At 54.0% G+C, this 21555-nt stretch overlaps 9 protein-coding genes across 9 annotated transcripts; 4 read left to right on the top strand and 5 right to left on the bottom strand.

Annotated features, from left to right (window-relative positions):
- Positions 1–957: 957 nt before the first annotated feature.
- Positions 958–1260, top strand: CCMA1212_009678 (uncharacterized protein; the record flags this gene model as incomplete). The annotated part of the gene is made up of 2 exons (XM_073706751.1): positions 958–1154; positions 1257–1260. The coding sequence occupies 2 exons, from the start codon at positions 958–960 to the stop codon at positions 1258–1260; spliced, it is 201 nt and encodes a 66-aa protein (XP_073554746.1).
- Positions 1261–1412: 152 nt separating this feature from the next.
- CCMA1212_009677 (uncharacterized protein) lies at positions 1413–4183 on the bottom strand (the record flags this gene model as incomplete). The annotated part of the gene is made up of 3 exons (XM_073706750.1): positions 1413–3066; positions 3182–3499; positions 3942–4183. 3 exons carry the CDS (start codon positions 4181–4183, stop codon positions 1413–1415), a joined length of 2214 nt encoding a protein of 737 aa, XP_073554745.1.
- Positions 4184–6236: 2053 nt separating this feature from the next.
- On the bottom strand, positions 6237–7493 carry CCMA1212_009676 (Short-chain dehydrogenase; the record flags this gene model as incomplete). The annotated part of the gene is made up of 4 exons (XM_073706749.1): positions 6237–6636; positions 6729–6905; positions 6963–7096; positions 7167–7493. 4 exons carry the CDS (start codon positions 7491–7493, stop codon positions 6237–6239), a joined length of 1038 nt encoding a protein of 345 aa, XP_073554744.1.
- Positions 7494–8398: 905 nt separating this feature from the next.
- On the bottom strand, positions 8399–8917 carry CCMA1212_009675 (uncharacterized protein; the record flags this gene model as incomplete). The annotated part of the gene is made up of 1 exon (XM_073706748.1): positions 8399–8917. The coding sequence occupies one exon, from the start codon at positions 8915–8917 to the stop codon at positions 8399–8401; it is 519 nt and encodes a 172-aa protein (XP_073554743.1).
- A 650-nt stretch (positions 8918–9567) lies between these two features.
- Positions 9568–9786, bottom strand: CCMA1212_009674 (uncharacterized protein; the record flags this gene model as incomplete). Its single annotated transcript, XM_073706747.1, has 1 exon — positions 9568–9786. The coding sequence occupies one exon, from the start codon at positions 9784–9786 to the stop codon at positions 9568–9570; it is 219 nt and encodes a 72-aa protein (XP_073554742.1).
- Positions 9787–10883: 1097 nt separating this feature from the next.
- Positions 10884–11717, bottom strand: CCMA1212_009673 (uncharacterized protein; the record flags this gene model as incomplete). The annotated part of the gene is made up of 1 exon (XM_073706746.1): positions 10884–11717. The coding sequence occupies one exon, from the start codon at positions 11715–11717 to the stop codon at positions 10884–10886; it is 834 nt and encodes a 277-aa protein (XP_073554741.1).
- A 1773-nt stretch (positions 11718–13490) lies between these two features.
- On the top strand, positions 13491–15151 carry CCMA1212_009672 (Annexin A7; the record flags this gene model as incomplete). Its single annotated transcript, XM_073706745.1, has 3 exons — positions 13491–13524; positions 13663–14786; positions 14870–15151. The coding sequence occupies 3 exons, from the start codon at positions 13491–13493 to the stop codon at positions 15149–15151; spliced, it is 1440 nt and encodes a 479-aa protein (XP_073554740.1).
- Positions 15152–16007: 856 nt separating this feature from the next.
- On the top strand, positions 16008–16835 carry CCMA1212_009671 (uncharacterized protein; the record flags this gene model as incomplete). The annotated part of the gene is made up of 1 exon (XM_073706744.1): positions 16008–16835. The coding sequence occupies one exon, from the start codon at positions 16008–16010 to the stop codon at positions 16833–16835; it is 828 nt and encodes a 275-aa protein (XP_073554739.1).
- A 1162-nt stretch (positions 16836–17997) lies between these two features.
- On the top strand, positions 17998–20526 carry CCMA1212_009670 (uncharacterized protein; the record flags this gene model as incomplete). The annotated part of the gene is made up of 3 exons (XM_073706743.1): positions 17998–18615; positions 18831–19490; positions 19555–20526. The coding sequence occupies 3 exons, from the start codon at positions 17998–18000 to the stop codon at positions 20524–20526; spliced, it is 2250 nt and encodes a 749-aa protein (XP_073554738.1).
- Positions 20527–21555: the final 1029 nt, after the last annotated feature.

Genomic DNA, 21555 nt, shown 5'->3' with positions numbered 1-21555 from the left:
ACTCGGTAGAACAAACATACCCTGCACCAACCAGTTCAAACCCAAACTCACCCCGCTCAACCACCACCCAAACCTCACCCAACCACACTCCCTCTCCCTCATCCTCACACATTCAACCTCACAAAACCTCTCACAATAAATTCATCCCCATCCCCATCCAATCCTCACATCCATCCCCCTCACAACAACCCTCCAAACCCTCAAAATGTCCCCCATTCAACCCTCACCATGCCCACCCTCATCAACCTAACCCCCCTCCTCACACTCTTCCTCCTCCACCGCCTCTGCCCAACATCCTTTCCCCCCTCAAGAACAACTTTTCAGATATTCCTCTTATACACTCTCTCCACACAGCTTCTCATCCATCGCCCTCCTTCTCCTACTTCGCTGTGGTACATGCTCAGCCCCCCTTCACTCTGCCAACTATTCAAAACTATCGTCCTTCTCGTCATCTTTCATATCCTCATCTTTACGATATACGCACTGCACTATCTCACGCAGTGCGCATTGAGGTTGAAAAAAGGGCTGAAGACGATGTATGCAACTCTTGCGACGAGTACAGCGTTCGAGACTTTCAACGCTCGCATATCTCACCTGAAAGCGCCGCCTAAAGGGTTTCCGCCTCCTTCTTCGTCGACACTTGATTTCAAGGAGGACTCTACCACTGATATAACCGCCGACATGACCATCAACACCCACACCCACGCCTCTACTCTCATCAACATTACTCTCCCAGAGCCAACATCAGGAGTTAACACGTTACCCGGATATCTTCCCAAGGACAAAGAAACGGCCGACAGCACTCCGTCAAAAGACTCCCAGCATCTACAAGACAGTTCCTTTACTGCTACCTCCTTTTTCCAACGGACAAGTCTCTGTATGCAAGCACTCGCGCAAATTCTCATATTCTACATAATGCACATTCATAGACTCATTTCGTCACACCTCGAGACCATCATGTCTCCCTACGGCCAAACAAATGAGCCGTTACACACTCTCCGTATCCGCAGCATCCTCATCCTCGGCCGCATGATCAACATATTCCGCCGCGCGTCATCCTACATCGTAAGCCACCGCGATCTGTATCCAACCTTCCTCACCATCTTCTCGCTGCACCTCCTCTTCTGGATCTTCTTGCTGTCCATCGGCGAGATGTACGTCCTCTGGATGTGTGTGCTGACGATAGTCTGGCTGCTCTCGTGGTTAAAGTAAGCAAGCTCGAATTGTAGGCAATGGTATACTAGGCAGCTAGCTAGCTAAACGATGAAAGCAATTCTCATGAGTTCGTCATACAGATGTCCCCATGCTACGCCGGATTATGCTCTTTTCGTACTCATACATGGCCCGTGTTAAAGAGCCCTCGAAAGCGCAAGATCAAGTGTCAACTCCCGCCCATCCATTTACACCGCCATTCAGGTATTGACTCTTCTCACCCAGAGAGTGGTCGGCTCGTAGTCTGCACCCCTATTAAGGCGCTTATATGCTCTATGCAGTTTCAGGCCCAAGTCGTACTCTTCGAGCTGGATCTCAGCCAGCTCCTTCTTCAGCCCCTCCACTTTCTGCTTCTCAATTTCCCTCTTTCGGAGCACCTCTGCGCTGGCCATCAGGTTGTCTCGCGGCATGAGCTCGGTCATCTGCTGGATACTCTTGTTGATGTTGACCTTGCGGTGAGCCAACCCCGCGAGGGTAGCATTCAATTGAGCAATCCTATCATCGGACGACGAAGAAGCCAGCTCTGGAGGTGCGGGAGGGAGTGGCTTGGTAGTGGACAGCGTAGGTTTATGCTTGGGGCTGTTCGTTTTGTTGCTGGTCTCAGTGTCGGCCGGCTTACTTGGAGTTGCCTCGCTCGGCGGTGGCATGCGAGGCATCTGGGCATGGGTCTCGTAGAGGCTGGACGTGCGTGCGCCGTGCTCCACGGTCCTAGTCGTTTGGCTCGGAGTAGGATCCGGCGCAGTGTCGGGGTTTGGACGGCCCAAGAAAGGCGCGTCGGGCGGCGTGTTTGCGGGCGTTTGCTCCCCGACCACCTGCCAAGGGGTCTCCGTATTCCAAGTGTTGCGAGTGGTGTGAGCGAAGAGCGGCGCAGGCTTCATCGACGCATCGTCGGCATAAGACGGTTCGGGGTGGGGTTGCGGCTGTGGCTGTGGTCGTGATTGAGGTTGTGGTTGAGGCGGAGGCGGAGGTGCGGCTGCGGCTGCGGCCGACGCTGTCGGAGGACGAGGAAAGAGGGAAGCCGGAATCGAACTCGAGCGGTTGGTGGGCGCTGAAGGCTGGTTCTGCTGGTTCTGCGCTGGCTTCCTCTTAATGATCTTAGTCCCTGTAGGCGTCCAATTGGGGTCGACAGGTGACTGCGGCTGGGCTGAATGCAGAGATGGCGGGGTCGGATATTCCTGGTCATTCGGCGACGTTGCGAGAGCGTTAGCACCGTTGCTGGCGTCGGTGGTATAGGCATCATATGATGGCACCCGCGCCGCGGGAGTGGTCGTGTCGGTTCGCTTCCGCGCCTGTGTGGAGGGCAGGAGGTCGCGGTCCGTCAACATCTGCTGGCGTGGAGGCGAGTCCATCATAAAGGCCGGCTGAGTCTGCGGAATGGGAGCCGATATATTTCGAAGACCATTGTAGCCGATGCTGCTGCTCTTGCTGCTCCCCGGCCTGCTGCTCCCTGCTCTGCTCGCCGCCCTGCTACGGCTTCCTGGTCGCTCCGCAAAAGGCTCTGGTGACTCCGCCTTGCCCTTGGCGAGGAACCGGAATCTCTGTGCAACTGAACTTTCACTCGTCAAGTGCAAGCGCATCTTGTTACTCCGCGGCAACGAGCCTTGTGGTATCGGGACGTCCTTGATGCTTCTTGGATTTTCAAAATAGGGAATTGGTATGTCTTTGACGCTTCTTGGGTTCTCGAAAGACGCGCCGTACATGTCCACAGCTGGTTGGAAGGGCATATACTGCACTTGAACGGGGCCATTACTCGTCTGAAGCTGTGTCGTGAATGGCTGAGATTGTTGTTGCCCCTGCAAAGGATACGCTTGATGGAAACCGGCGTCATCTTCATCGATGGGAGAGACGGGTGCGCTGAATGGGCAGCCCTTTGTTAGCAAGCCGTTGAAGACATGGGAACCCGACGGTTAAAGAGTTCTCTATGAAAGAACTGCAAATCTGAAGGGGCTACGCTCATAAAAGCACTTACACATTCTTGAAAGCGCCGGTTTCTGGTGAGCTCGGAGGTGAGATCTGATCGAGCGCCGGCGGGCGCCTTGCGTATGTTGAAGCCAGCTTGGAGTTGGAGGTTGGAGACGACGAGTATGCGTCTCCGTCACTAGTCGAGTTGGATTCCGAATCGGTGACAGGCTGAAGCTCGGGATAAAACGCTGCAGCGTAATGCCAGTCCGGATCCTGCGAATGATGTCGTTGTTGCAACAAGCGTCTGGGGTTCCGAGGCGGCGGCTCTGGCGCTGCTGTGCGAGATGATGATTCTGCGAGATGAGAGGGATCGTCGATCAGATATCTAAAATTGAGAAAGAAAGAATCACGTCAGCCACAGGGTCGATAGCTGCTTGTTTCACGCAAATAATGCAGGCAGAACAACGGGCAGTGGGCAGTGCTGATAGCGCAAGCTGGTCGATTGGAGTAGAGACGGTAGCATCATGCGGCCAGACCAGCCAACGGCGATTGGGGGAACTCTCCGAGGCAGAGCTGGCCTTGATTTTTTTTTTTTTTTTTCCTGTTTTCCATTCCCTGCTTCGACGCGCACCTGCTGGAGGCTATGCTCTTTCCCAGACCGAACCGGCATGTGCCTTGGAGCGAATGACGCGGCAAACATCGTCGTGGCAAACGCCGCAGAACAACATTTGGTCTGATGTCGGTCCAATGAGGCCTCGTCCACCACCCAGGACCAATTCCAGCTGCGACTCGAGGGAGATGGAGTGAGGAGATGGAGATGTACGTACATTCCAGCTGGCGATGCGCCGTCAAAAGTGTGCCGCTGTGGTTTGTGATGATGGAGTCGCCGTGGATTGCGAGGTCTGGCAGCAGGAACATCGATGTCGATGCCCAGGACATTCACAGGGCCGCACCGATAAATATCCTCATCGTCAGCGCTCATGCGTGTGTGCGTATGCGTGTGCGTGTGCCGTTGCTCCTGGTCCCTGTGCCTGCGCAGACCCGCCGTGGCAGCTCGGGCGTCCCACATGGCTGCGCTGAGGTGGTTACAGTATTCTGGGTGCACGGCTGTCCAGGGGATCAATTGAGGCGCCGCAGGAGCTTCAGCGGGGGGCAGCGCGCTGTTTTAGTGCCCGATCGAGCGGGCTACAGGGCGCACAGGCTGCTGTGGCCGCACGCAGCAGCGAGGCCCGGTGCTCGTTCGCAGCGCCTTTGTGTCAGACAGGTCTCAGCTGCTGTCTAGCCCGTGGAATTCGCTCCCAGCAGGCGGTGCACGGGTGCAGGAATGTATGTGTGACTTGAGATGCTGGTTCGGTGCTTACCGGCGCATGAGCGGTGCTGGTAGAGGCAGAGGCACAGGCGGGATCGACTCGATGGTAGTATCGTTAGAGTGCTGCGTAGGTCCTGATATGGGGTAAGGAAGCAAAGAGGGAGGGAGGGAGGGAGAGGGAGAGAGAGAGAGAGAGAGAGAGAGAGAGAGAGAGAGAGAGAAAGATGATGAGTTGGGAGAAAAAAGAGAGAGAAAAGTGAGGTATCGTGCCAGATACGTTAGGTCGGGAGACAAGATCAATGTCAATGATGCTGCGTTGATGCAAGAAGCAGCACGAAGTTGCGCATCAGATGCCTGCAAATGCTGAACAAGTGCCTGCCGACTGGCAGCGGTTGATCCTGCCCTGTTCTCAAGTGGTTGACGTCAGGCGAACATGAGTCGCGATGCTCCTTTTTAAAAAACCTTGGAAATAAGCGCAGCACTCCCTGACATATAATAGAATCCTTGACTTTACTCTCCACCTAGAACCTCAAAAGCTGCAACTATCGTGACTCGCAGCCATCCGCCATTGACGCGCATTCTATGGCCAGAACCAACGCCCAACATTCGACCGCCAACGACTAGCGGCAGCCAACCAGTTTGACGCCTCTCTTTACTCCATGTCCGCTGGCTGAACCTCGCTCAAGCAAGGGAGACCCCGTTCGATGCCGGGCACTGTCACAGACGCACGTTTCGGCGCCAATTGAATGGCTGGTGCAAGTTGGACAGATGAACACGGCTTCAGAGGTAACCGCTTCTGGAGCCATTGTGTAGTACAGGGCAAAATACTGCTGCTGCGAGGCGCTGGTTCTGGATGCGATTGAGACACAGAGACTGGACGCCTCATGTGGGGGCTCGTGGATTTTCGTTTCTTTTGATTTCACGTTAATACCCTTGAATGGAACCCTGGCGAGTGCGTAGGATCAATCGCAACTCCAACCGGATATCGCAAGCGGGCAGTTGACTGGAGGAAACATGAAACATGTTGGGGCCAACCGAACAGGCCATGATCAGGGCAGATCTTGCGATGTCTCGTCTGGAGCTGGTCCATGCTTATTTTGTTTTTCAGATTGGTTCCTTGACTGCGTTCTAGAGCGGAGGTGGTACATTACTACGTACGGCATGCAAGATTGAACGTCCATCTGATCGAAACAAGCACATGATGCCTGAGATAGTATCTCAGCTTCGCGTTCACCCTCTCCACCGTACGGACACGGGACCCGGAGCACGGATCGACGCCACAGGTGAGAATCTCGCTCTTTTCCAAGGCTGACGGCCATTCAGACTCTTAGCGCTGTTTTCAATCGCTGTCTGACAAGAACAGCGTCTGTTTCACGTCCTAGGGCCTGGCCTCAGATGCAGGGGTTTCCTGGTCGAAGCTTGCCTTTAGGATCGATTGTGCATGCTTGATGAGTCCAAGTTTCCTGGAGACGAAAGGATGCAGGGAGCCGCTCGAAGAGAAGACGTACTTGGGAAATATAAGCGTGAATGTTTGCATTGACCAGGAACGATGCCGATTTCGCATCATTCGGCAATGGTATCTATATATAGATGACATTCGACGGCATGGCGACATGCTCCATCCAACTTTAGAGATACTAACAACGCCAACAATCTAAGCCTTCAATGGAGGGTGGCAATAGAGTTCACGGCCTCTATCAATCTGATGCTGAAATGCTAACCGTGTAAGTAACGTGACACGCTCGTTGCAACGACCAACACCTCTCACCACTCACCTTATCCCCCATACAACTCCTCGATTATAGGGGACTACCTATTTCCAGTCGACCAACGGCGTATCGCCCTCCTCAATCCGCGCCGCCTTGAGCCCATACTCCCACACCTCCTTCCTCTTCGCCTCATCCCTCGCCTCCTTTGCAATCGGCAGCTCAACCGTGCCATCGAGATGCAGCAGCTCGCCTCTGTGGGCATCAGTCTCGAAGCAAGCCCTCACGACGTCTGCCGCGCTCTTCCACGCGGGCCTAAACATGCCGTTCCCGTTGATGCGGACGCTGATGGCGGCGATGATGGGCACCACGACCTTCATGACCACGGAGCCCACGAGGAAGCCTGCTCTGCGGGCAATGTCGGTGGGCATGCCGCCGGGGTCGAGGCCGATGACGGAGATGTTGCTCAGCTGGGGGTCCTTTGCTATGCGGTTTGCCAGTTCTTGACTGTGATGACTGTCAGCGCTGAGGCCCATTCATCCTCAATCTGCACCGAATCACTGCGTCGGTAACTCAGAGAGAGGGAGCCTTGATCTCACCAGAACATGATGGCACAGAGCTTGCTGGCGCCATAGCGACGGAAACCCGAGTTGCTGCTCGGATCCTCTTCAGGCCTGCTCCATTGGCCCTTGGCAAGCGCCTCTACGCCCGGATACAGAGTCGGATATCTGGGATCCTTGTAGGCGGTCGTCGCATTGTTGCGCTTATCTTCGATGCTGCATCCTTCTTCAGCTTTGAGGTTCCATTCCTAGGCATTGTTCATGCTTGCTTACTTGTGTGCCCAGCTGCCGATGACGAGAATACGGCCCTCCTGCGCGTCCATGCTCTGCAGGAGGAGGAGCGTGAGGAGCATGTTGGACAGGAAGTTGACCTGCCATGACATTTCGAAGCCATCCTCGCTCATGACCTGGTACCATATCACGCGTCAACAGATCTAATCGGGCATCATACCGTAACATGATGGGTAATCGACTTACCAAGTTGGCGTGATCCTGATACCCAGCATTCAGAATCAGGGCCCGGATCCTGGGCAAGTCGCCCTTGGCCACTCGGGCATTGATGTCCGCGGCCACCTTTCTGACGTCTGCCAGCGAGCCCAGGTCGAGGTCAACCGTCTCATGCTTGTGATTCGGCGGGGCTTTGGAGAGAGCAGCTTGGAGCTTCGTGGCGGTCGCGGCCTTGCGCACAGCATAAAGGCCGGTGTAGTTGGAGGCCAAGTCCGGCTTGCTGAGGATGTTTTGCACAATGGCGGAGCCAAGGCCGCCGTTGGACCCCGTTACGATGATGGTTCCTTTGGATGCCATGTTTTTTCGTCGACGTTTAGCTCGCGAAAACAGCCCTACTTAACCTGGAGTGTTCTCCCAGTTCGGCGATTATGGTAAGTTGGAGAGTGGAGAGGAGGAGAAGAAAGAGAGCTGCATACGACATCAGCCCATTGAAATGAAGACATGGAATGGCGTCAAGCAGCGGGCCTCTCGCAAGAAGCATCACACCCCGGCTCCGCTTCCACCGGCAAAACCATTCCAGTGGTGGTGCAAGTCCGCAGCTATCAAATCTCAAGTCCGCGCGAAGGAATACCAGAACGAATAGGCTGGAGCTATGAAACGCTAAGCCATCTCATCTACAGAATACTGCCAGTCGAGATTGGACAGATTTTCACAGAAGAGAAGAAAGCTTTGCAATATGCGGGCATGCGCTTGAAGGGGAAATGATTACGATGTAAGTGCTCGGAGGTGATGCTATGTACGCTTACTCCGTTATGACACATTACATGGATATTGCATGGCATTATAGTGCAGATTAGTTTATTTATATACTTCGTTTCCCGGCAATTATTGTTGTCTTTTAAATCTGTCAACCAAATCACTAATTTATCGACATGCACTAGACCGAGCTATAACCTGCAACATGAAGAGAACCTCGCGGGATATATCGATTCGAGCTGCTCGATTCTACCGTCCCTGCTGAACAAAGTTGATGCTCATTTCCCCACCGTATCAAAGGTGAGACATCTTCTATCTTTGAGGTTTTAGCGAATATAGCAATTTGAGAGCGATTCGGACGCTTATCGAACTCGTTGAGCATTTCTGCGTACTGGATCTCTGGGACGCAGACGCAGACGGCTTCAAAGGCCATTCCACTCGTATGCATGCATGCCTCACATTTCCAGTCCATCGGATGAAACCATCCAGATTGTCAAATCCCGACTTCACATAAGAAAATCCCACATAACACCCGCCATCGACACCCCGAAAAGCAGAACCAAAGCCGGTGAATCCTTGATCCCAGAGCTACTCCTCCCGCTCTTCCCACCATCATCCCCCGTCCTTCCATCACTCGCATGCCCGTTATCCTCTTGGTGAGCCTCACCATTGTTGGAATCAGAAGTATGCTCAATAGTGATATAATCCGTCAACCCAAAGGGCTGGCATATCGTCCCCGTCGCACACGGAACGACGGCGCTCCACGAGCCGCTCGCGCAGCGCTGCCACGAAGTCGTCATGCAGTTCCATTGGCCCTCTGGAGAACATGCTTCACCTGCGTTGATTGGCTGTCTGGGCTGAAGAGGAGCTGGTGGTTGTATGAGCTGGAGATCTGAGCTGTTGTGCGAGTCGGTGCGGGAGAGGACGTGGAGATCCATGGCGGGCTCGTTGAACGTGAGGATGGGGGGAGCGGCTGCTGGGGAGAGGAGGGCCCAGCGTGGGGCTGAAGGGCCGTTGTCTTTCATGTTCCTGGTGTGTGGCGAGTGCGAGTTTGAAGATGTGAGTAGGAGAGTGACTTTGAGCTTCGATGTGCTGGGAATTTGGTAATTCGGTGCCCGGTGATTGTATGGCGGCACTTGGATGCGGTTGCTTTTGTGTTCCACTTATGGGATATCCCACCAATGACTCTTATTGGCTCTTACAGAAGATGTATGATGAAGATGAATGTTTTTCAAGAGTTTGATATGAAGCCTCTTGAGCAAATCATTGCCCTGTGGGGTCCGCTTAGACGTGGATGTATTCTATTGGAGCGTCAGACAGGCGTGAGTAAGTGTAGCTTCGCATGCGAGGTGAAGCACTGCCGGAAACGTGGGGATGGAGATGGTGATGGTGTTGCACACATAGCTGTGTGTGTGCGTGATTCACGACTATGTGGTCAAGCTGCAGCTTGGGACGTGGAGGATAAGTGGCATACGGTGCACTCAATGGAGGTCTATATTACCGCGTTTCTGACTCGGTAAGGTATATCTTGACGTCTTCATCTCGGTTCTCTCGTGGGAAGACGGAAGATGTCCAAGACCTGAACGACAACGCACTTCCCAATGACGACGACCTTCTTCACGAAGGCCGTTGAACTGCCCTCCCATTTCATCCCCTTTCCTCTCACAAGGTCCGTTCATCTGCAAATCTCGTCCATCACACTCCCCCCGCCCAAGCATCCGTAGCCGCCATCTTGGCATTCCTTGTCCTGGAGTCTCCTCCGCCGCGCTCTCCCCTTCGACATCATGATCGCGACGGCAAGGAGCGTCGCGATAAATATACCTCCGCCCAGGCAACAGAGTACCAAGATGGTTTCTTTATGCGCGTTGCTGCTACCCGGCGAGAGAGATGTCATTGCCATAGACTGGAGAGGTGCTGTGAGGGCCAAGTTGATGGAGAGATCCATGGTAAGATGTGGATTCCGAGTTCTTCTGGTGCGAGGTTGTACGGCGCAGAGTGAGATGTGTGGAAGTGATATCTGTTATACAGGTTAGACGCAGTACAGAGTTGCTTGCGACTTGCTGGATGCCATACGGGTGGAACGTGTATCAATCGCTCAAGCGACGTAAGTCAGTGATATAGGGTCCAAGAAGCACAGGTGAACTTAGAGGCAGTATATCCAGTCCCAGTGAAGAGGAGATGCGAGAAAGAGAAGCAGCCAGTTTATATGAGGACACGAGTATAAATAGACACATCTTTAGAGAAATGTTCAGAATCTTCAAATGTCATGTAATGAATCCCATTGTTGATCACGAAGCATCGGATTGTTCTCATGCATCAGCTGGGCGGGCTCTTAATATTGTTTTGACTGGATACAGGGAGGTAAATGCCTACATGCATCCTCCCAAGGTTTGGAGGGTGAATAGATGGAACAGTACCGCAGTATTAGAGAGGGCGTCACACTACGTATCAAGTTGCGTATGAGTGATCCTTCGTTCTTGTCGAAATGCATGGAGGAGTATAAAGTCTGTTTATATGCCCATTCCTCGCCCGCTGCAAGTGGCCATGTCCATTCTCGACCCAAGCCGGTAGTCAACCTTGCATCCTCCATGAGTTTATGTGTCAAGGGGCAGCACGCCCCAGCCCTTGCTTTGCGTTGCAACCGCCTGGAGACAATCCCCGTCCACCTCTCAAGTCCTCAATATACCAGCGAGACTCCCCTAGAAAAATCCAAATTCATTCGTCCTGGGCAACATTATCATTACTCCGTAACAGACACCGGCAAATGCAAGTAAAAAAAAAAAAAAAAGAGAGAAAAAAGCAAAGAAAAAGAGAATAAGAAAGGCATGGTATCCAAAGGTCCAATGCAATGGAATCGCTGCCTGTGGAGATTCATGCTGTACCTTCTTGCGCTCTCTGATAGGAGCCATATGTCCTTCGAAGTTTCAATATATACGGTTGAAAGGCGTAGTGTCCGCTCTCATCTCGCTGCCTCGTCATATTTCAGAAAGATCATCTATGGTACGGACGGTAATGGTGCAAGTCCGTCCCGTTCCAGGGAGGGTACGTAGTGTGCCACTGACCATTGTCGTGGGTGCTGGAGGATGAAGAGGTATAGACGGTGGTCAAGGTAAAGACAGTGCTCGGCAACGCTGTTGTGGTCGCCCAGGAGGAAGACGATGCGGCAGAGCTGGACTGCGACGAGGCGGTCGGGGTTGGAGATATGGTTGATGCGATACTTGTTTTGAGTGCACTCGCTGTCGGCGGCACCGATGAGGTGACTTGATGAGAGCTGGTCTGCGAAGTTGGTGTCGACAACGATGTAGTAGATACTCTAGTCGACGCTCTCGTTGAAGTAGCAACCTTCGAGCTGGTAGCCTTCTTCGACGTCGCAGGTGTGCTTGGGGCCTTGCTCGAGCGAGTCGTGACTCTCGTCGTGGAAGAGCTTGTGCCATGTCTAGTAGACGTGGGACTCGGAGTGACAAAGATGGTCCTGGTCACATCTGCCGTAATATCGACGATCGACACCGTCGTTGGGACCGTACGAGTGACCGTCGTAGCTGGCGTCTTGGTCTTGACGAGGGTTTCAATCACCGTGACTGTGCCATCACCACCGCCGCTTCCACCCCCTCCCCCTCCGCCGCCTCCGTTATTTCCTCCACCACTGCCGCCGCCTCCTCCTCCGCCTGGCTGATCTGGTCCTGGTTCAAGCGGGACGACGGAATACTTAGGCTTGTGATGATCGTCCACTGCCGCAGCCCGGAGGACAAGAGCCGGCTGTGGGAGAGCGGCTGCTATAGAGAGGCATGCGGAAAGAACAAGGGCCAAAGAGACACCGCTGCGCATCTTGAAGGCGCTTCTCTTCTCTCTCGCTTTTTGTTACTTCTGCTGGCGCTAAAGAGCAGGCATGCAGGGAAGCTGAAAGCGGCTGAAAGAGCAGCTGGAATGCAGAGCGCGGTGATGCGCTGGGTCGCTTAGCCGTCTTGCTCAAGAGCGGGAATGTGATAGGAGGAGGAGGAAGCGGGAAAGAGCGGCATTGCTTGAAGTACTGTAGGACTGCTGCCACCCTGGCCCGAACTTCTACAAAGGCGAGGCGGTTGGAAATGCGATGGCTGGGAAATCCGGAGGCTGGAGGCTGGAGGCTCGGGATCGGGCCGCCATATCGGCAGCGCAAGGGGGCACGGGGTCCACTGGAGAGTAAGCCAGCGGGGACTGTCAGCGTGTCCAGATGGCTGTTACAGGGGGGTCGGGTGCATTTATAGCAGGTGGCCCCTGTGTGCAGCTTGTGAAGACGGGAAGCTGATCGTGATCCGTGCTGTCTTCACACTGCGATCTGGTGTCGGGTTGCTAGGATCTTTTACAGTACTGACTGATTGCAATGAAGAATGTTAGTCAGCACTGGACGAAGAGAACGAGGCCAACAGGGCAACGTGAAGGTCCCTTGCCGTTGATAGCGCTGCGCACCGGCGTTCAATGTTCCTTGCTGGACAATTCATGGCTGTGCTGTTTTGCCTATCCGTACCTGCCTAGGCACGAGCAGGGGCGAATTCGCTGACGAAAGTGCCCAGCTGCCGCTTCTCGTCCAGCGTTCAACTGACACGATCCATCTCCAAGCTACGGCTGTGGCGTTGATAGCTGAATTCCAACGTGGAAACAATTCAAACCACCGCATGGCGCAACACGCGCGTGGCGCTGTCTAAAGGTGCGGACGCCACACCACGTCACCGAGTTTCTCCCTTGAGGTTGGCTTGCTTGGTTTCAATGTCCCCAACACGCACGCAAAGGAACATTCAAGCTTCTTTATCTTACGGCTAGAGGAATGCCGAACAAGCTTGTCTAGCTTGTAAAAATGAAAACCTTGTTGTTTGTTTCCTTGCATGTAAAACTCTATAACAGACAAGCGGCATGAGGTTATGATCAGTGGTCGAGCAAAGTGCCGAGCGAGGATCGGTAAGCTGATGGACGGTCCACCAGGAGAGTCGGACAAATTCCTGCAGTGGCGCTGAGTGCCGCATCAAGTCGGAAGTTGCAGGCAGGGTCCAAAGCTTTGTTGCAACTGACGACTGAGCTCTTTGTAAAGGGATGTCGTTTGGAATGTCAAGAAACAAGCACACAAGACAGCCTTGACACGATTTCAAACGTGGCGCCAGGGACGCTCAAGGACATCGTCACCCTGTGGCGCCAAGCAGGTGATTGTCGCAAGGCTCAGCAAAAGGCATGACGTCCCAACGAACCCCAGCACAGCCACGGAGCCTCCACTCTCGGCCTCTCGCCAATGAGGACCGGCGCCTTCTCCAGGGATGAACCTGTGGGCTCTACCTTATTTGCTTATTCTGACCCGACGCAAGGCAGATCGTGCGCGACAAGCTCCATGTTGCTGCTCTGCTGCTAAGGTGCAAGTCTCCGGCTAGCTACCTAAAGAGTGGACTTTGCAGGTTGTACGCAAGGTAAGGTAGCCTTGCCTTGGACGCCGCAGTGGTCGTGGGCACGTACATAAGCCCTTTTCGCCCGTTCCTTTCGGCCGCCTGCAAACTTCATCCTTCTCAGCAGTACGACGTCACCACCGTCTCGCCGACTGAACTCGAGCGCCGAACCAGCTACCTTATTCCTGCATCGAACATGTCTTATCAAGGATATGGCCAGCCCTACGGCCGTAAGTAGCTTCTCCGCGATCGATTCCTTTCTGCACACAATCATACAATCAACGAAAAACCCCGACGGAAACCAGCCGCCTTTGATCGCACAATCATCTGCCTGCCTCGCACCGTGATCGCAATCTGACGCATCGCAGAACCGCCGCCTCCCCAGGGCTACGGCCAATACCCTCCTCCTCAAGGTCAATATCCTCCCCAACAGGGCCAGTATCCGCCTCCTCAGGGCCAGTATCCTCCCCAGCACGGCCAATACCCTCCTCAGCAAGGACAGTACCCGCCTCCGCAACAGGGCCAATATCCGCCGCCCCAAGGAGGGCAATACGGCCAGTATCCTCCCCCTCAGCCTCCACAGGGAGGGTACTACCAGTCTCCGCCGCCGTCGCAGGGTCAATATCCTCCCCAACAAGCGCCCTACGGCCAGCCGCCGCCGCCCCAGCCATATGGAGCTCCTCCCCAGAACCAGCAGCCCTACGGATTGCCTCCTCCCCCAGGCCATTACGGAGCGCCTTCCCCCGGGCATGGAGGGCAATACGGTGCTCCTCCCCCAGCGCCACATGGACAGGTACAGGTACCGCCTACGCCACCGTCTCCTGGCTATGGCCCGCCGCAGCTCATCCAGTATGACGGCACTGCAGACGCCGACGCTTTACGGCGCGCCATGAAAGGTTTCGGAACGGACGAGAAGGCGCTGGTCAATATTCTGGCCCGGAAAGACCCCCTGCAGATCGAGGTGATCCGGACAACCTACGAGCGCAGGCACAACCGCAGACTGATAGACGACATCGAGAAGGAGACTCGGAGCTGGTTCGAATATGGTCTCGTGCAGCTTGCCCGCGGTCCTTTGATGTCCGACGTGCACAACCTCTACAAGGCCATGTCTGGGCCGGGAACGAAGGAGACTGTCATGAACGATATTCTTTTGTCAAGGTCCAACGCCGACCTGAAAGCCATCAAGAGCGCGTATCAGCAGACGTTCCGTCGAAGCTTGGAAAATGACGTCAAGGGTGAACTGAGCCTCAAGACAGAGAGGCATTTCATGATAGTCCTCAATGCGAACAGGGCTGAGGACATGGCTCCGGTTAATCCCCAACAGGTGGAAGAGGACGTCATGAGTATCTATAGGTCGACCGAGGGCAAGCTGGGGACCGACGAGATCTTGGTCTGCAGCATTCTCAGCACCCGAAACGACAACCAGATCCGAGCCATCGCCCACCTCTACAAGCAAAAGTTCAACCGCGACTTGGACAGCGTGATTTCAAGCGTAAGTGCCTCGCCTTCATCCAGTGTAGTGATACGGCTGTGGATTGCTATGGACTGTCGGTGACAAGAGCTAACGTGTTATAGGAATTCTCTGGCCATATGAAAGACGCTCTGCTGTTCCAACTTCGCCACGCTGTCGACAGGTACATGCACGCCGCCCAGCTTCTCGAGGATTCCATGGCCGGCTTGGGCACCAAAGACCATCTCCTCGTCTCACGAGTCATCCGTTTCCACTGGGACAGAAACGAACTTGCCAACATCAAGGGCGCTTACCAGCAGCGATACAGAAAGAGTCTGACCAGCCGTATCAGGTCAGAGACATCTGGCGATTATCAGATGCTCATGGTTGCCTGCGTTGGAGAGTAAAATTGCCCCTTTTCTCTTCTTTTCTCTCTACCTACGGCTGCATTGGTTGAATATTGTAATATGATTAACTCGATGGAGAGTTTCCCATAGTCCCACATGATGGCTGAGGAGCACGAGGCGTTCGGATAACCTGTTTAGGATGGGATCAAACAAAAACTGTGGCGAGATACCAAGGTACCAAGAAGTAGGGAAGTGGTAGTTGATTCCAGTATGTTGAACAATACTTCATTACTTTGCCTTTTATTTGCATCAAGACTCTGATGATTCCCAAGTGAAGAGCCCCCAGTGAAGTGTTTTCAGTCCCCGTGAAGTCGGCAGCCGGAGAAACGTCTGAACGAGTTCACTCAAAGCCTTGCTTGCAGAGGTGAATCACGAAATCCCATCAGCTGGCCGGTCACGCGGCGGTGAATCAGAGCTCGCCTTCCGAGAATGCCTGCTCAGTATTTGCGCTTTCTTCATATCCTCATGGACGTAACAGAGGGCAAGAAGCGGCCAGAGTCTGTCCCGATTTCTAACTCGCTTCAGCAGATGGCTTCGTGGTCACACAACCCCGTGAACGGCCCAAAGCCAAAGCAAGAGCCAGGTTGGTGAATAGGGCCTGCCCGATTGCCAGATGCTCTCCCCTTGGCTCGCCTCTCTGGTCGAAAAGGTATTTAAAGCATCGTCATCTGGTGCTTTGTGTTTTTCTTCCCAAGCACCACTTATCCCATGCATGCGGATGCATCTATTCCACCCATCAACATCATTTCTGGGTTGATCCATACAGCGTTATATCAACCACCACGTTCTCTTCCAAACTACATCCACTGTGGTCACTCTCTCACACATATTCGCTCACTGCGGTGTCCGCGTCGAGATGGAGCCGCAACTGGACAAAGGCTCTGTGCAGCCCCTGGAGAGCATTCCATCTGCAGACATCGCTGCGTCACAAACCCTTCCGCGCATCAACCCCAAATGGACCCCGTTGGATGAATCTTGCGCCAAGCTCTTTGGACCGTGGGATGATCTGCCACGCTACGCCCAGATGAACGAGCCTCAACTTTTGCGTGAGCTAGACGATGCCATCGTTCTCTTTGAACGGCAAATCAACCACAGCGATGCCGGTTTTCGCGTCTGGCGAGAGCGCCACAAGAAGGCCATGGAGGCCTGCTTGACCGAGACTCATAAGTATCCGTGCCTTCAGACGACGGTGAAAGACGGCGAGTCTATATGGCACGACGAAGTGTGGGAGCAGCGATACAACTATCTCATCCACCAGCGCCAGCAGATCATCATGGACCGGCTGTCCCGAGTGAAGTCACTGCCGCGATATGCGCGAGAAGACTTCTTTGGCACAATGCCGGCACCTCACCGAGCGCTGCTGCACAGGCGCGGCAGCGGACGTGGCATTAGACCTTTCAAGCTGCGATGCGACTGGTGGTGGCCTGTGGAGGATCTCTTGGAGAGAGCAGCCAGCAGGTGGGCCATGGATGAGGCAGCACTCAAGGCCACTTTCTGGGAGACTCTGCCCACAACCAGTGTCAAGACCAAGGCATCACGAGAATGGGGAGCCATGATCAAGGAGGAGGAGGACTCAGCTGAGCGAAGCACGCGGAAAGAGAAGACGGAGTCGCTTGAAGACAAGGAGGCTATTGGACTGGTTGCCAAGTTAGTTTCCGGGGCTCTGTGCTCTGCCCTCGGTTGACACCTTTTGAAGAATGACTCTTGCTATGCAGGGATGACGGGTTATATCAAGCACGCGAGTATCCATATCCAAGTTAGCACCTAAGCAATATGAAGAATTTCTGCAGCAATCGTCAAGACGGGAGTTAAGCACGAGCGTGAATGAAGACCTCCTCGCCATGCAGGTATACCTTGCATGCTTGTCCACCTATAAGAGATGCTGCATCTGTCACGCAATCATTTCGGAGGTGCCAAGAACTAAAACAACCTCGCCTCTGAAGGATGTTACCGTAGTATTGGAGAAAAGCTCTAACCAACAGAGTACGAAGCAGAGAGTAATATGATAAGGTGAAGCGTGCCTCTACCTATCAAGATGCAGCATTCCGTACAAGTTTCCTGCAGATGGAGGAGCAAGTGGAAGTCAACAGTCAGGGGCGTAAAGCTCTAAGTGGGTCCGCGTTAATTAGAAAAAGTGATAGCAGATAGCGTGGTCCCACATTTCACAGCCTAGTTTCTAAGGCACTAATAGTTCATAAGGGTCCACCGCCTCTATTAGCTGCTTTTCTCTCTCTTTTTCTATTTAGAGGACACCAAGTGCAGGAAAGAGGCAGCGAAGCTTTTCTCATACTCGTGGCTTTGGAACCTTTGCGTCTTCGGAGCTGAGCATCATATTCCGTACTCGTTCATGCTCGTTCAGAGAAAAGAGAGAAGCCAACTGTGAGTTTATGACAAGGCAGGGCTGTCCGTTCGTCAGTGGTAGTATCTCGAGCTGCTATATACATGGTTCGTATAGAAGGTCGAGCTAATTACGATCTTTAGGTCTCAGCCTAGCTCCTACCCATGCAGGATTTCCCGTCTATTACTGCCTCTTTAGCAACCCGAGTGCAACTACAGACAAGTCCTATCAGGCAACTAGTGGATTTTTCTCTACGCGCCGTTGAGTGTGCGTTGGTTGATGAACTTTTTTTTCCCGCCAAAAAAGACGTGCATAACAGAGTTTCCTTCCTCTCTTCTCAGCATCCGCTCTCTCTCTCTCTCTCTCTCTCTCTCTCCTTCTCTTCCTTCTCTTCCTTCTTTTCACTATTCTTTGCTTCTTCTTCTTCTTCTTCTTCCTGCGTCTTATTTTGTTTGCGGCGCCACGCGAAGAGTAGCTTCGTTCTTGACTTCTTGATGCGCGTGCAATCATGGCGGCCTCTCCTCCGCTTGTGACTTCGGACATACTCAGCCCAGCCGAAGCTCCAGCTGCGCCACACATGAACGAGACGCGTGAGGGCATCGCGTCGGTGGTCTCGACGATTAGATCCTCAATGGCCGAGCAGCAGCCGTCGACACCAGCGTCAGCGCCAGCCGCAACGCCAACACCGGCGTCAGCGTCAGCCACGGGGCCCGTGAGCCAACAGCCAGCCGCCACCACTGCTGTTCCCTTCAAGAGCGCTCCTCCTCCTTCTGCTTCTCCGGCGCCCAATCCGATGGCGGGCGGCACCCCGCCGGTTCCTGGACCTGGGATGCAGGCGGCGGCGTCGCCCACAAACGGCGTGCCTGCGCAGTCGCCGCTTGCGCGCAGCGCGAGCGAGGCCGCGAGTGTCGGCAGCGGAGTGTTTGGCGGTGCGCCGGAGAGAGGCGGTTCAGCGCCTGTTGCACAGGGTGGCGAGGCAAAGGCCGGTGGGAACGACGACAAGGCAAAGGCGTACAGGGCGCTGCTTGATCTGGTGCAGAAGACGGATGCGTCGGTGGTTCGACAGGTGGTGAGGGAGCACTGGGGGAAGTGCCTGGCCGGGTCAGACTATCACTCAACCTTTATTGTAAGTTGTGTGCCAGCTTGATTTTCAGTTTTCTCTTTCTTTGATGCCGGTTGAGATGCTGCTTCTCATCCAAGCCTCGGCGCTATTCGCCGGGGTATTTGTGCAAGCATATGGAGTCTATGGCTTTTACATTTCCCTGTGGAAATGCTCTTTTTCTTTCTTGCTCCTCCTCTGGCGCAGGATATGGTTGAACGCAGTCTAATACAAGCTTCCAGGCCAACGCTGCAATTAACTACTCGAATCCGGGAGTCATCAGCCGAACCATGCAAGATCTTGGTGAAAAGGTGATCAAGGCGTCAAAACGCGAGATCGCCAAGCACTTCACCGGACAAGATCTGGATGAGATCGCAGATCTCATCGGGCCCAAGCTTAGCTCCCACTTCCAGGACAGGGTCATGGCCACGCGTTTAGAGACCATCGGAGCACAAGACCTTATCAATGCCTTGGCTCGAGCAGAGCGCCTTGGCTACCACATCAACGACATTGTCAAGAAGAAGCCCGGCCCAGGAGGCGAGAGTGTCATCCCATCCATTAACACGCTCATCACATCGCTGCCGCCGCAGATGCCGCCACACCAGATGCATGGAGGAGCACCCCCGCCCCCGATGCCACCACACCCAGGCCAAGGACCCCCACAGCAGCCTCATCCAGCTTATCCGCCTCATCCAGCTCAGCAATACGGCGCGCCCCAGGGCCAGCACGCCGTCCCCATGGCGATGAACGGTACAGCTGCTCCCCATGGGCATGGACAGCCCGCTCCCTCCCAGCCGCCGCCACCAGTTTCGACCCCAAGGCAGATGCCGAACCCAGCGGCCCGCATAGTCTACTGTGGTAGATGCCATCGTCCTTGCAGCAGCCAAGAGGCTCTCAATTATGTAAGTCTGTCTCTTTCTTTCCCCGATAGATGCCAGGAGAATGCGTTACTCACAATTGACTCAGCACCACAAGAGGGCCAAGTGCCACACTTTAAAGCAGGGCGAGAATACCAACGCGGATACGTGCGTTCATTGCGGCTCTTTATTCGAAAGCCCAGGGGGCCTCGCCTATCACTTGAAGAGCGACGTCTGTGGAGTACACTCTGAGGCGACCCGACTGCAAATGGTTGAACTGGTAAAACAGTGGGAACACATGGGCAAGCAGGCCCCGAGCCAGCCAGCAAATACATACGTTGCTCCTAGCTATCAAACGACGCCCAGTCAGCCAGTTGGTGCTACGACACCTGCTGCTAGAGCATTTACAACCCCGAGCCAGAACGCGGCCACTCCCGTGTCGACACCGAGCCCGTCGTCCAACGACCCCTACGCGAAGCTTACCCCAGACCAGCGAAGAGCGTTTGACTTGGAGATGAAACAAGTCGACGACTATTATCTTGGTCAAATGCGAACCGCTCAAGCGACGCTGCCTGCCGGGCCACGTGAAGAGGAACTCGCCAAGCTCAAGAATCGCTACAACACTAAGCAGAGCATGACGAGGAAGAAGTATGGAATCCGCCTCCGTGGACGGCGTGCCGACACTGATGTCGACCGCTCTGGGAGTGGCGGTTCGGGGGATTCTGGGCAGGCCGCCAAGAAGGTCCGCACCGATGATGGACGAGCCAGACCAACGCAGGCTGCCAGTCAAGTCATGGAGTCCCCGCGTAGGAGGGTTCCCCTCGCTGAAATGGGAGGGCTTTCAGCTTCCTCGGCTACTGCTGAGCTGGTCGATCCCACGACGTCCTCTGCGAACTCACAGCCACCGCCTCCGACTCCCACACCGAGCCAGCCGACACCAACACGGCCTCCCCCGTCCATTCAGGTAGCGATACCAGCTCCTGCACATCATGGAACCCACGATGATCCAATGCAGATCGACGACGATAACAGCACGGATTCTGACAACATGGACATTCCGGCTAGAATCAAGACGACGTAGGGCGGTGGCGAGAGCGTCAACTCAGGGCCCCTGTGACCATCTGGCTGGCGCTCTTGCACCGGTGAACTACAAGCCACTGCGCTTTTGCTTCATTTCAAGTTTTACAAAGAGCGGAAGGGAGGCTGAGGGCTGAGCGTTGGGTGGCATCATGCGATTATCATCTGGAAGAAACATTGGAGGGGCCCCGCCTCCCTTTTACCTCGATTTTTCCCTTTCTCGATCTGCATCTGGGATCAATTTTTTTTTTGAGCATCTACAGCGGCGCACGGGGGTGTTTTGCACTGGTTTGCGGTAATTTGGCTTCTGAGGCCTCTCGTTTCGAGAAGCTGTTTCAACGAATGGGGGGCGGGCATGGCGTTTTAGAAGTTGAGGCGACCCAGGTTCATGGTGAAAATACAACACGCCAGGGAAGTGCGTGATAAGGCTTTCTTTTACGCCTCTTTATCTTTTATCTAGTGGTGGAGATTTGGAGGGGATAGGATAAATGTGCTCGAGGGACGAGGAAGAATAAAGTCTACGATCTCGTTTCGAAGTAAGGTACTAGGAGCTATAGTCAACGAATTATGAAGCATGGGGAGATGAAGCAAACCTAATGTTACATGCTGCAAATGCACCGTTTCGGCTGAAACTTGATGAATGGTGCATACACCACACCGTCTGGTAGTACCTTATTTGGAATACAAATCCGACGTAGAAGTGACGCAGGCTTGAGGATGGGGATTAAGCATAACGTTTCTAGCGGATGGGTGCATGATGACCTTTCGGATGGATGCGGTTGGCCTTGTTTGATGTTCTTTTTTTTAACAAGGAGAGTGTACAGGCATGTGAGAATTTGAGAAACAAACGGCCATTTGCGGCTGAAGAGGAGCTTGATTTGGCGTGTGTTTCTGGGTATCATACAGTAGGTGTTTTGCGACATTGCCAGGATTGTGATATGATTGCCTGGCTCTTCTTCTTGTTGTTGTTCGATATCAGGTGAGTAGCCAAATATAGGCACACAGTCAAAGGTGTTGATGCTTCAGCTTGAAG

The sequence above is a fragment of the Trichoderma ghanense genome (genome assembly GCF_004382785.1).
Source record: "Trichoderma ghanense strain CCMA-1212 chromosome Unknown scaffold_18, whole genome shotgun sequence".
Lineage (NCBI taxonomy): Eukaryota > Fungi > Ascomycota > Sordariomycetes > Hypocreales > Hypocreaceae > Trichoderma > Trichoderma ghanense.
Note: the sequence above shows the minus strand (reverse complement) of the source record. Positions and strands in the feature narration are given on the sequence as shown.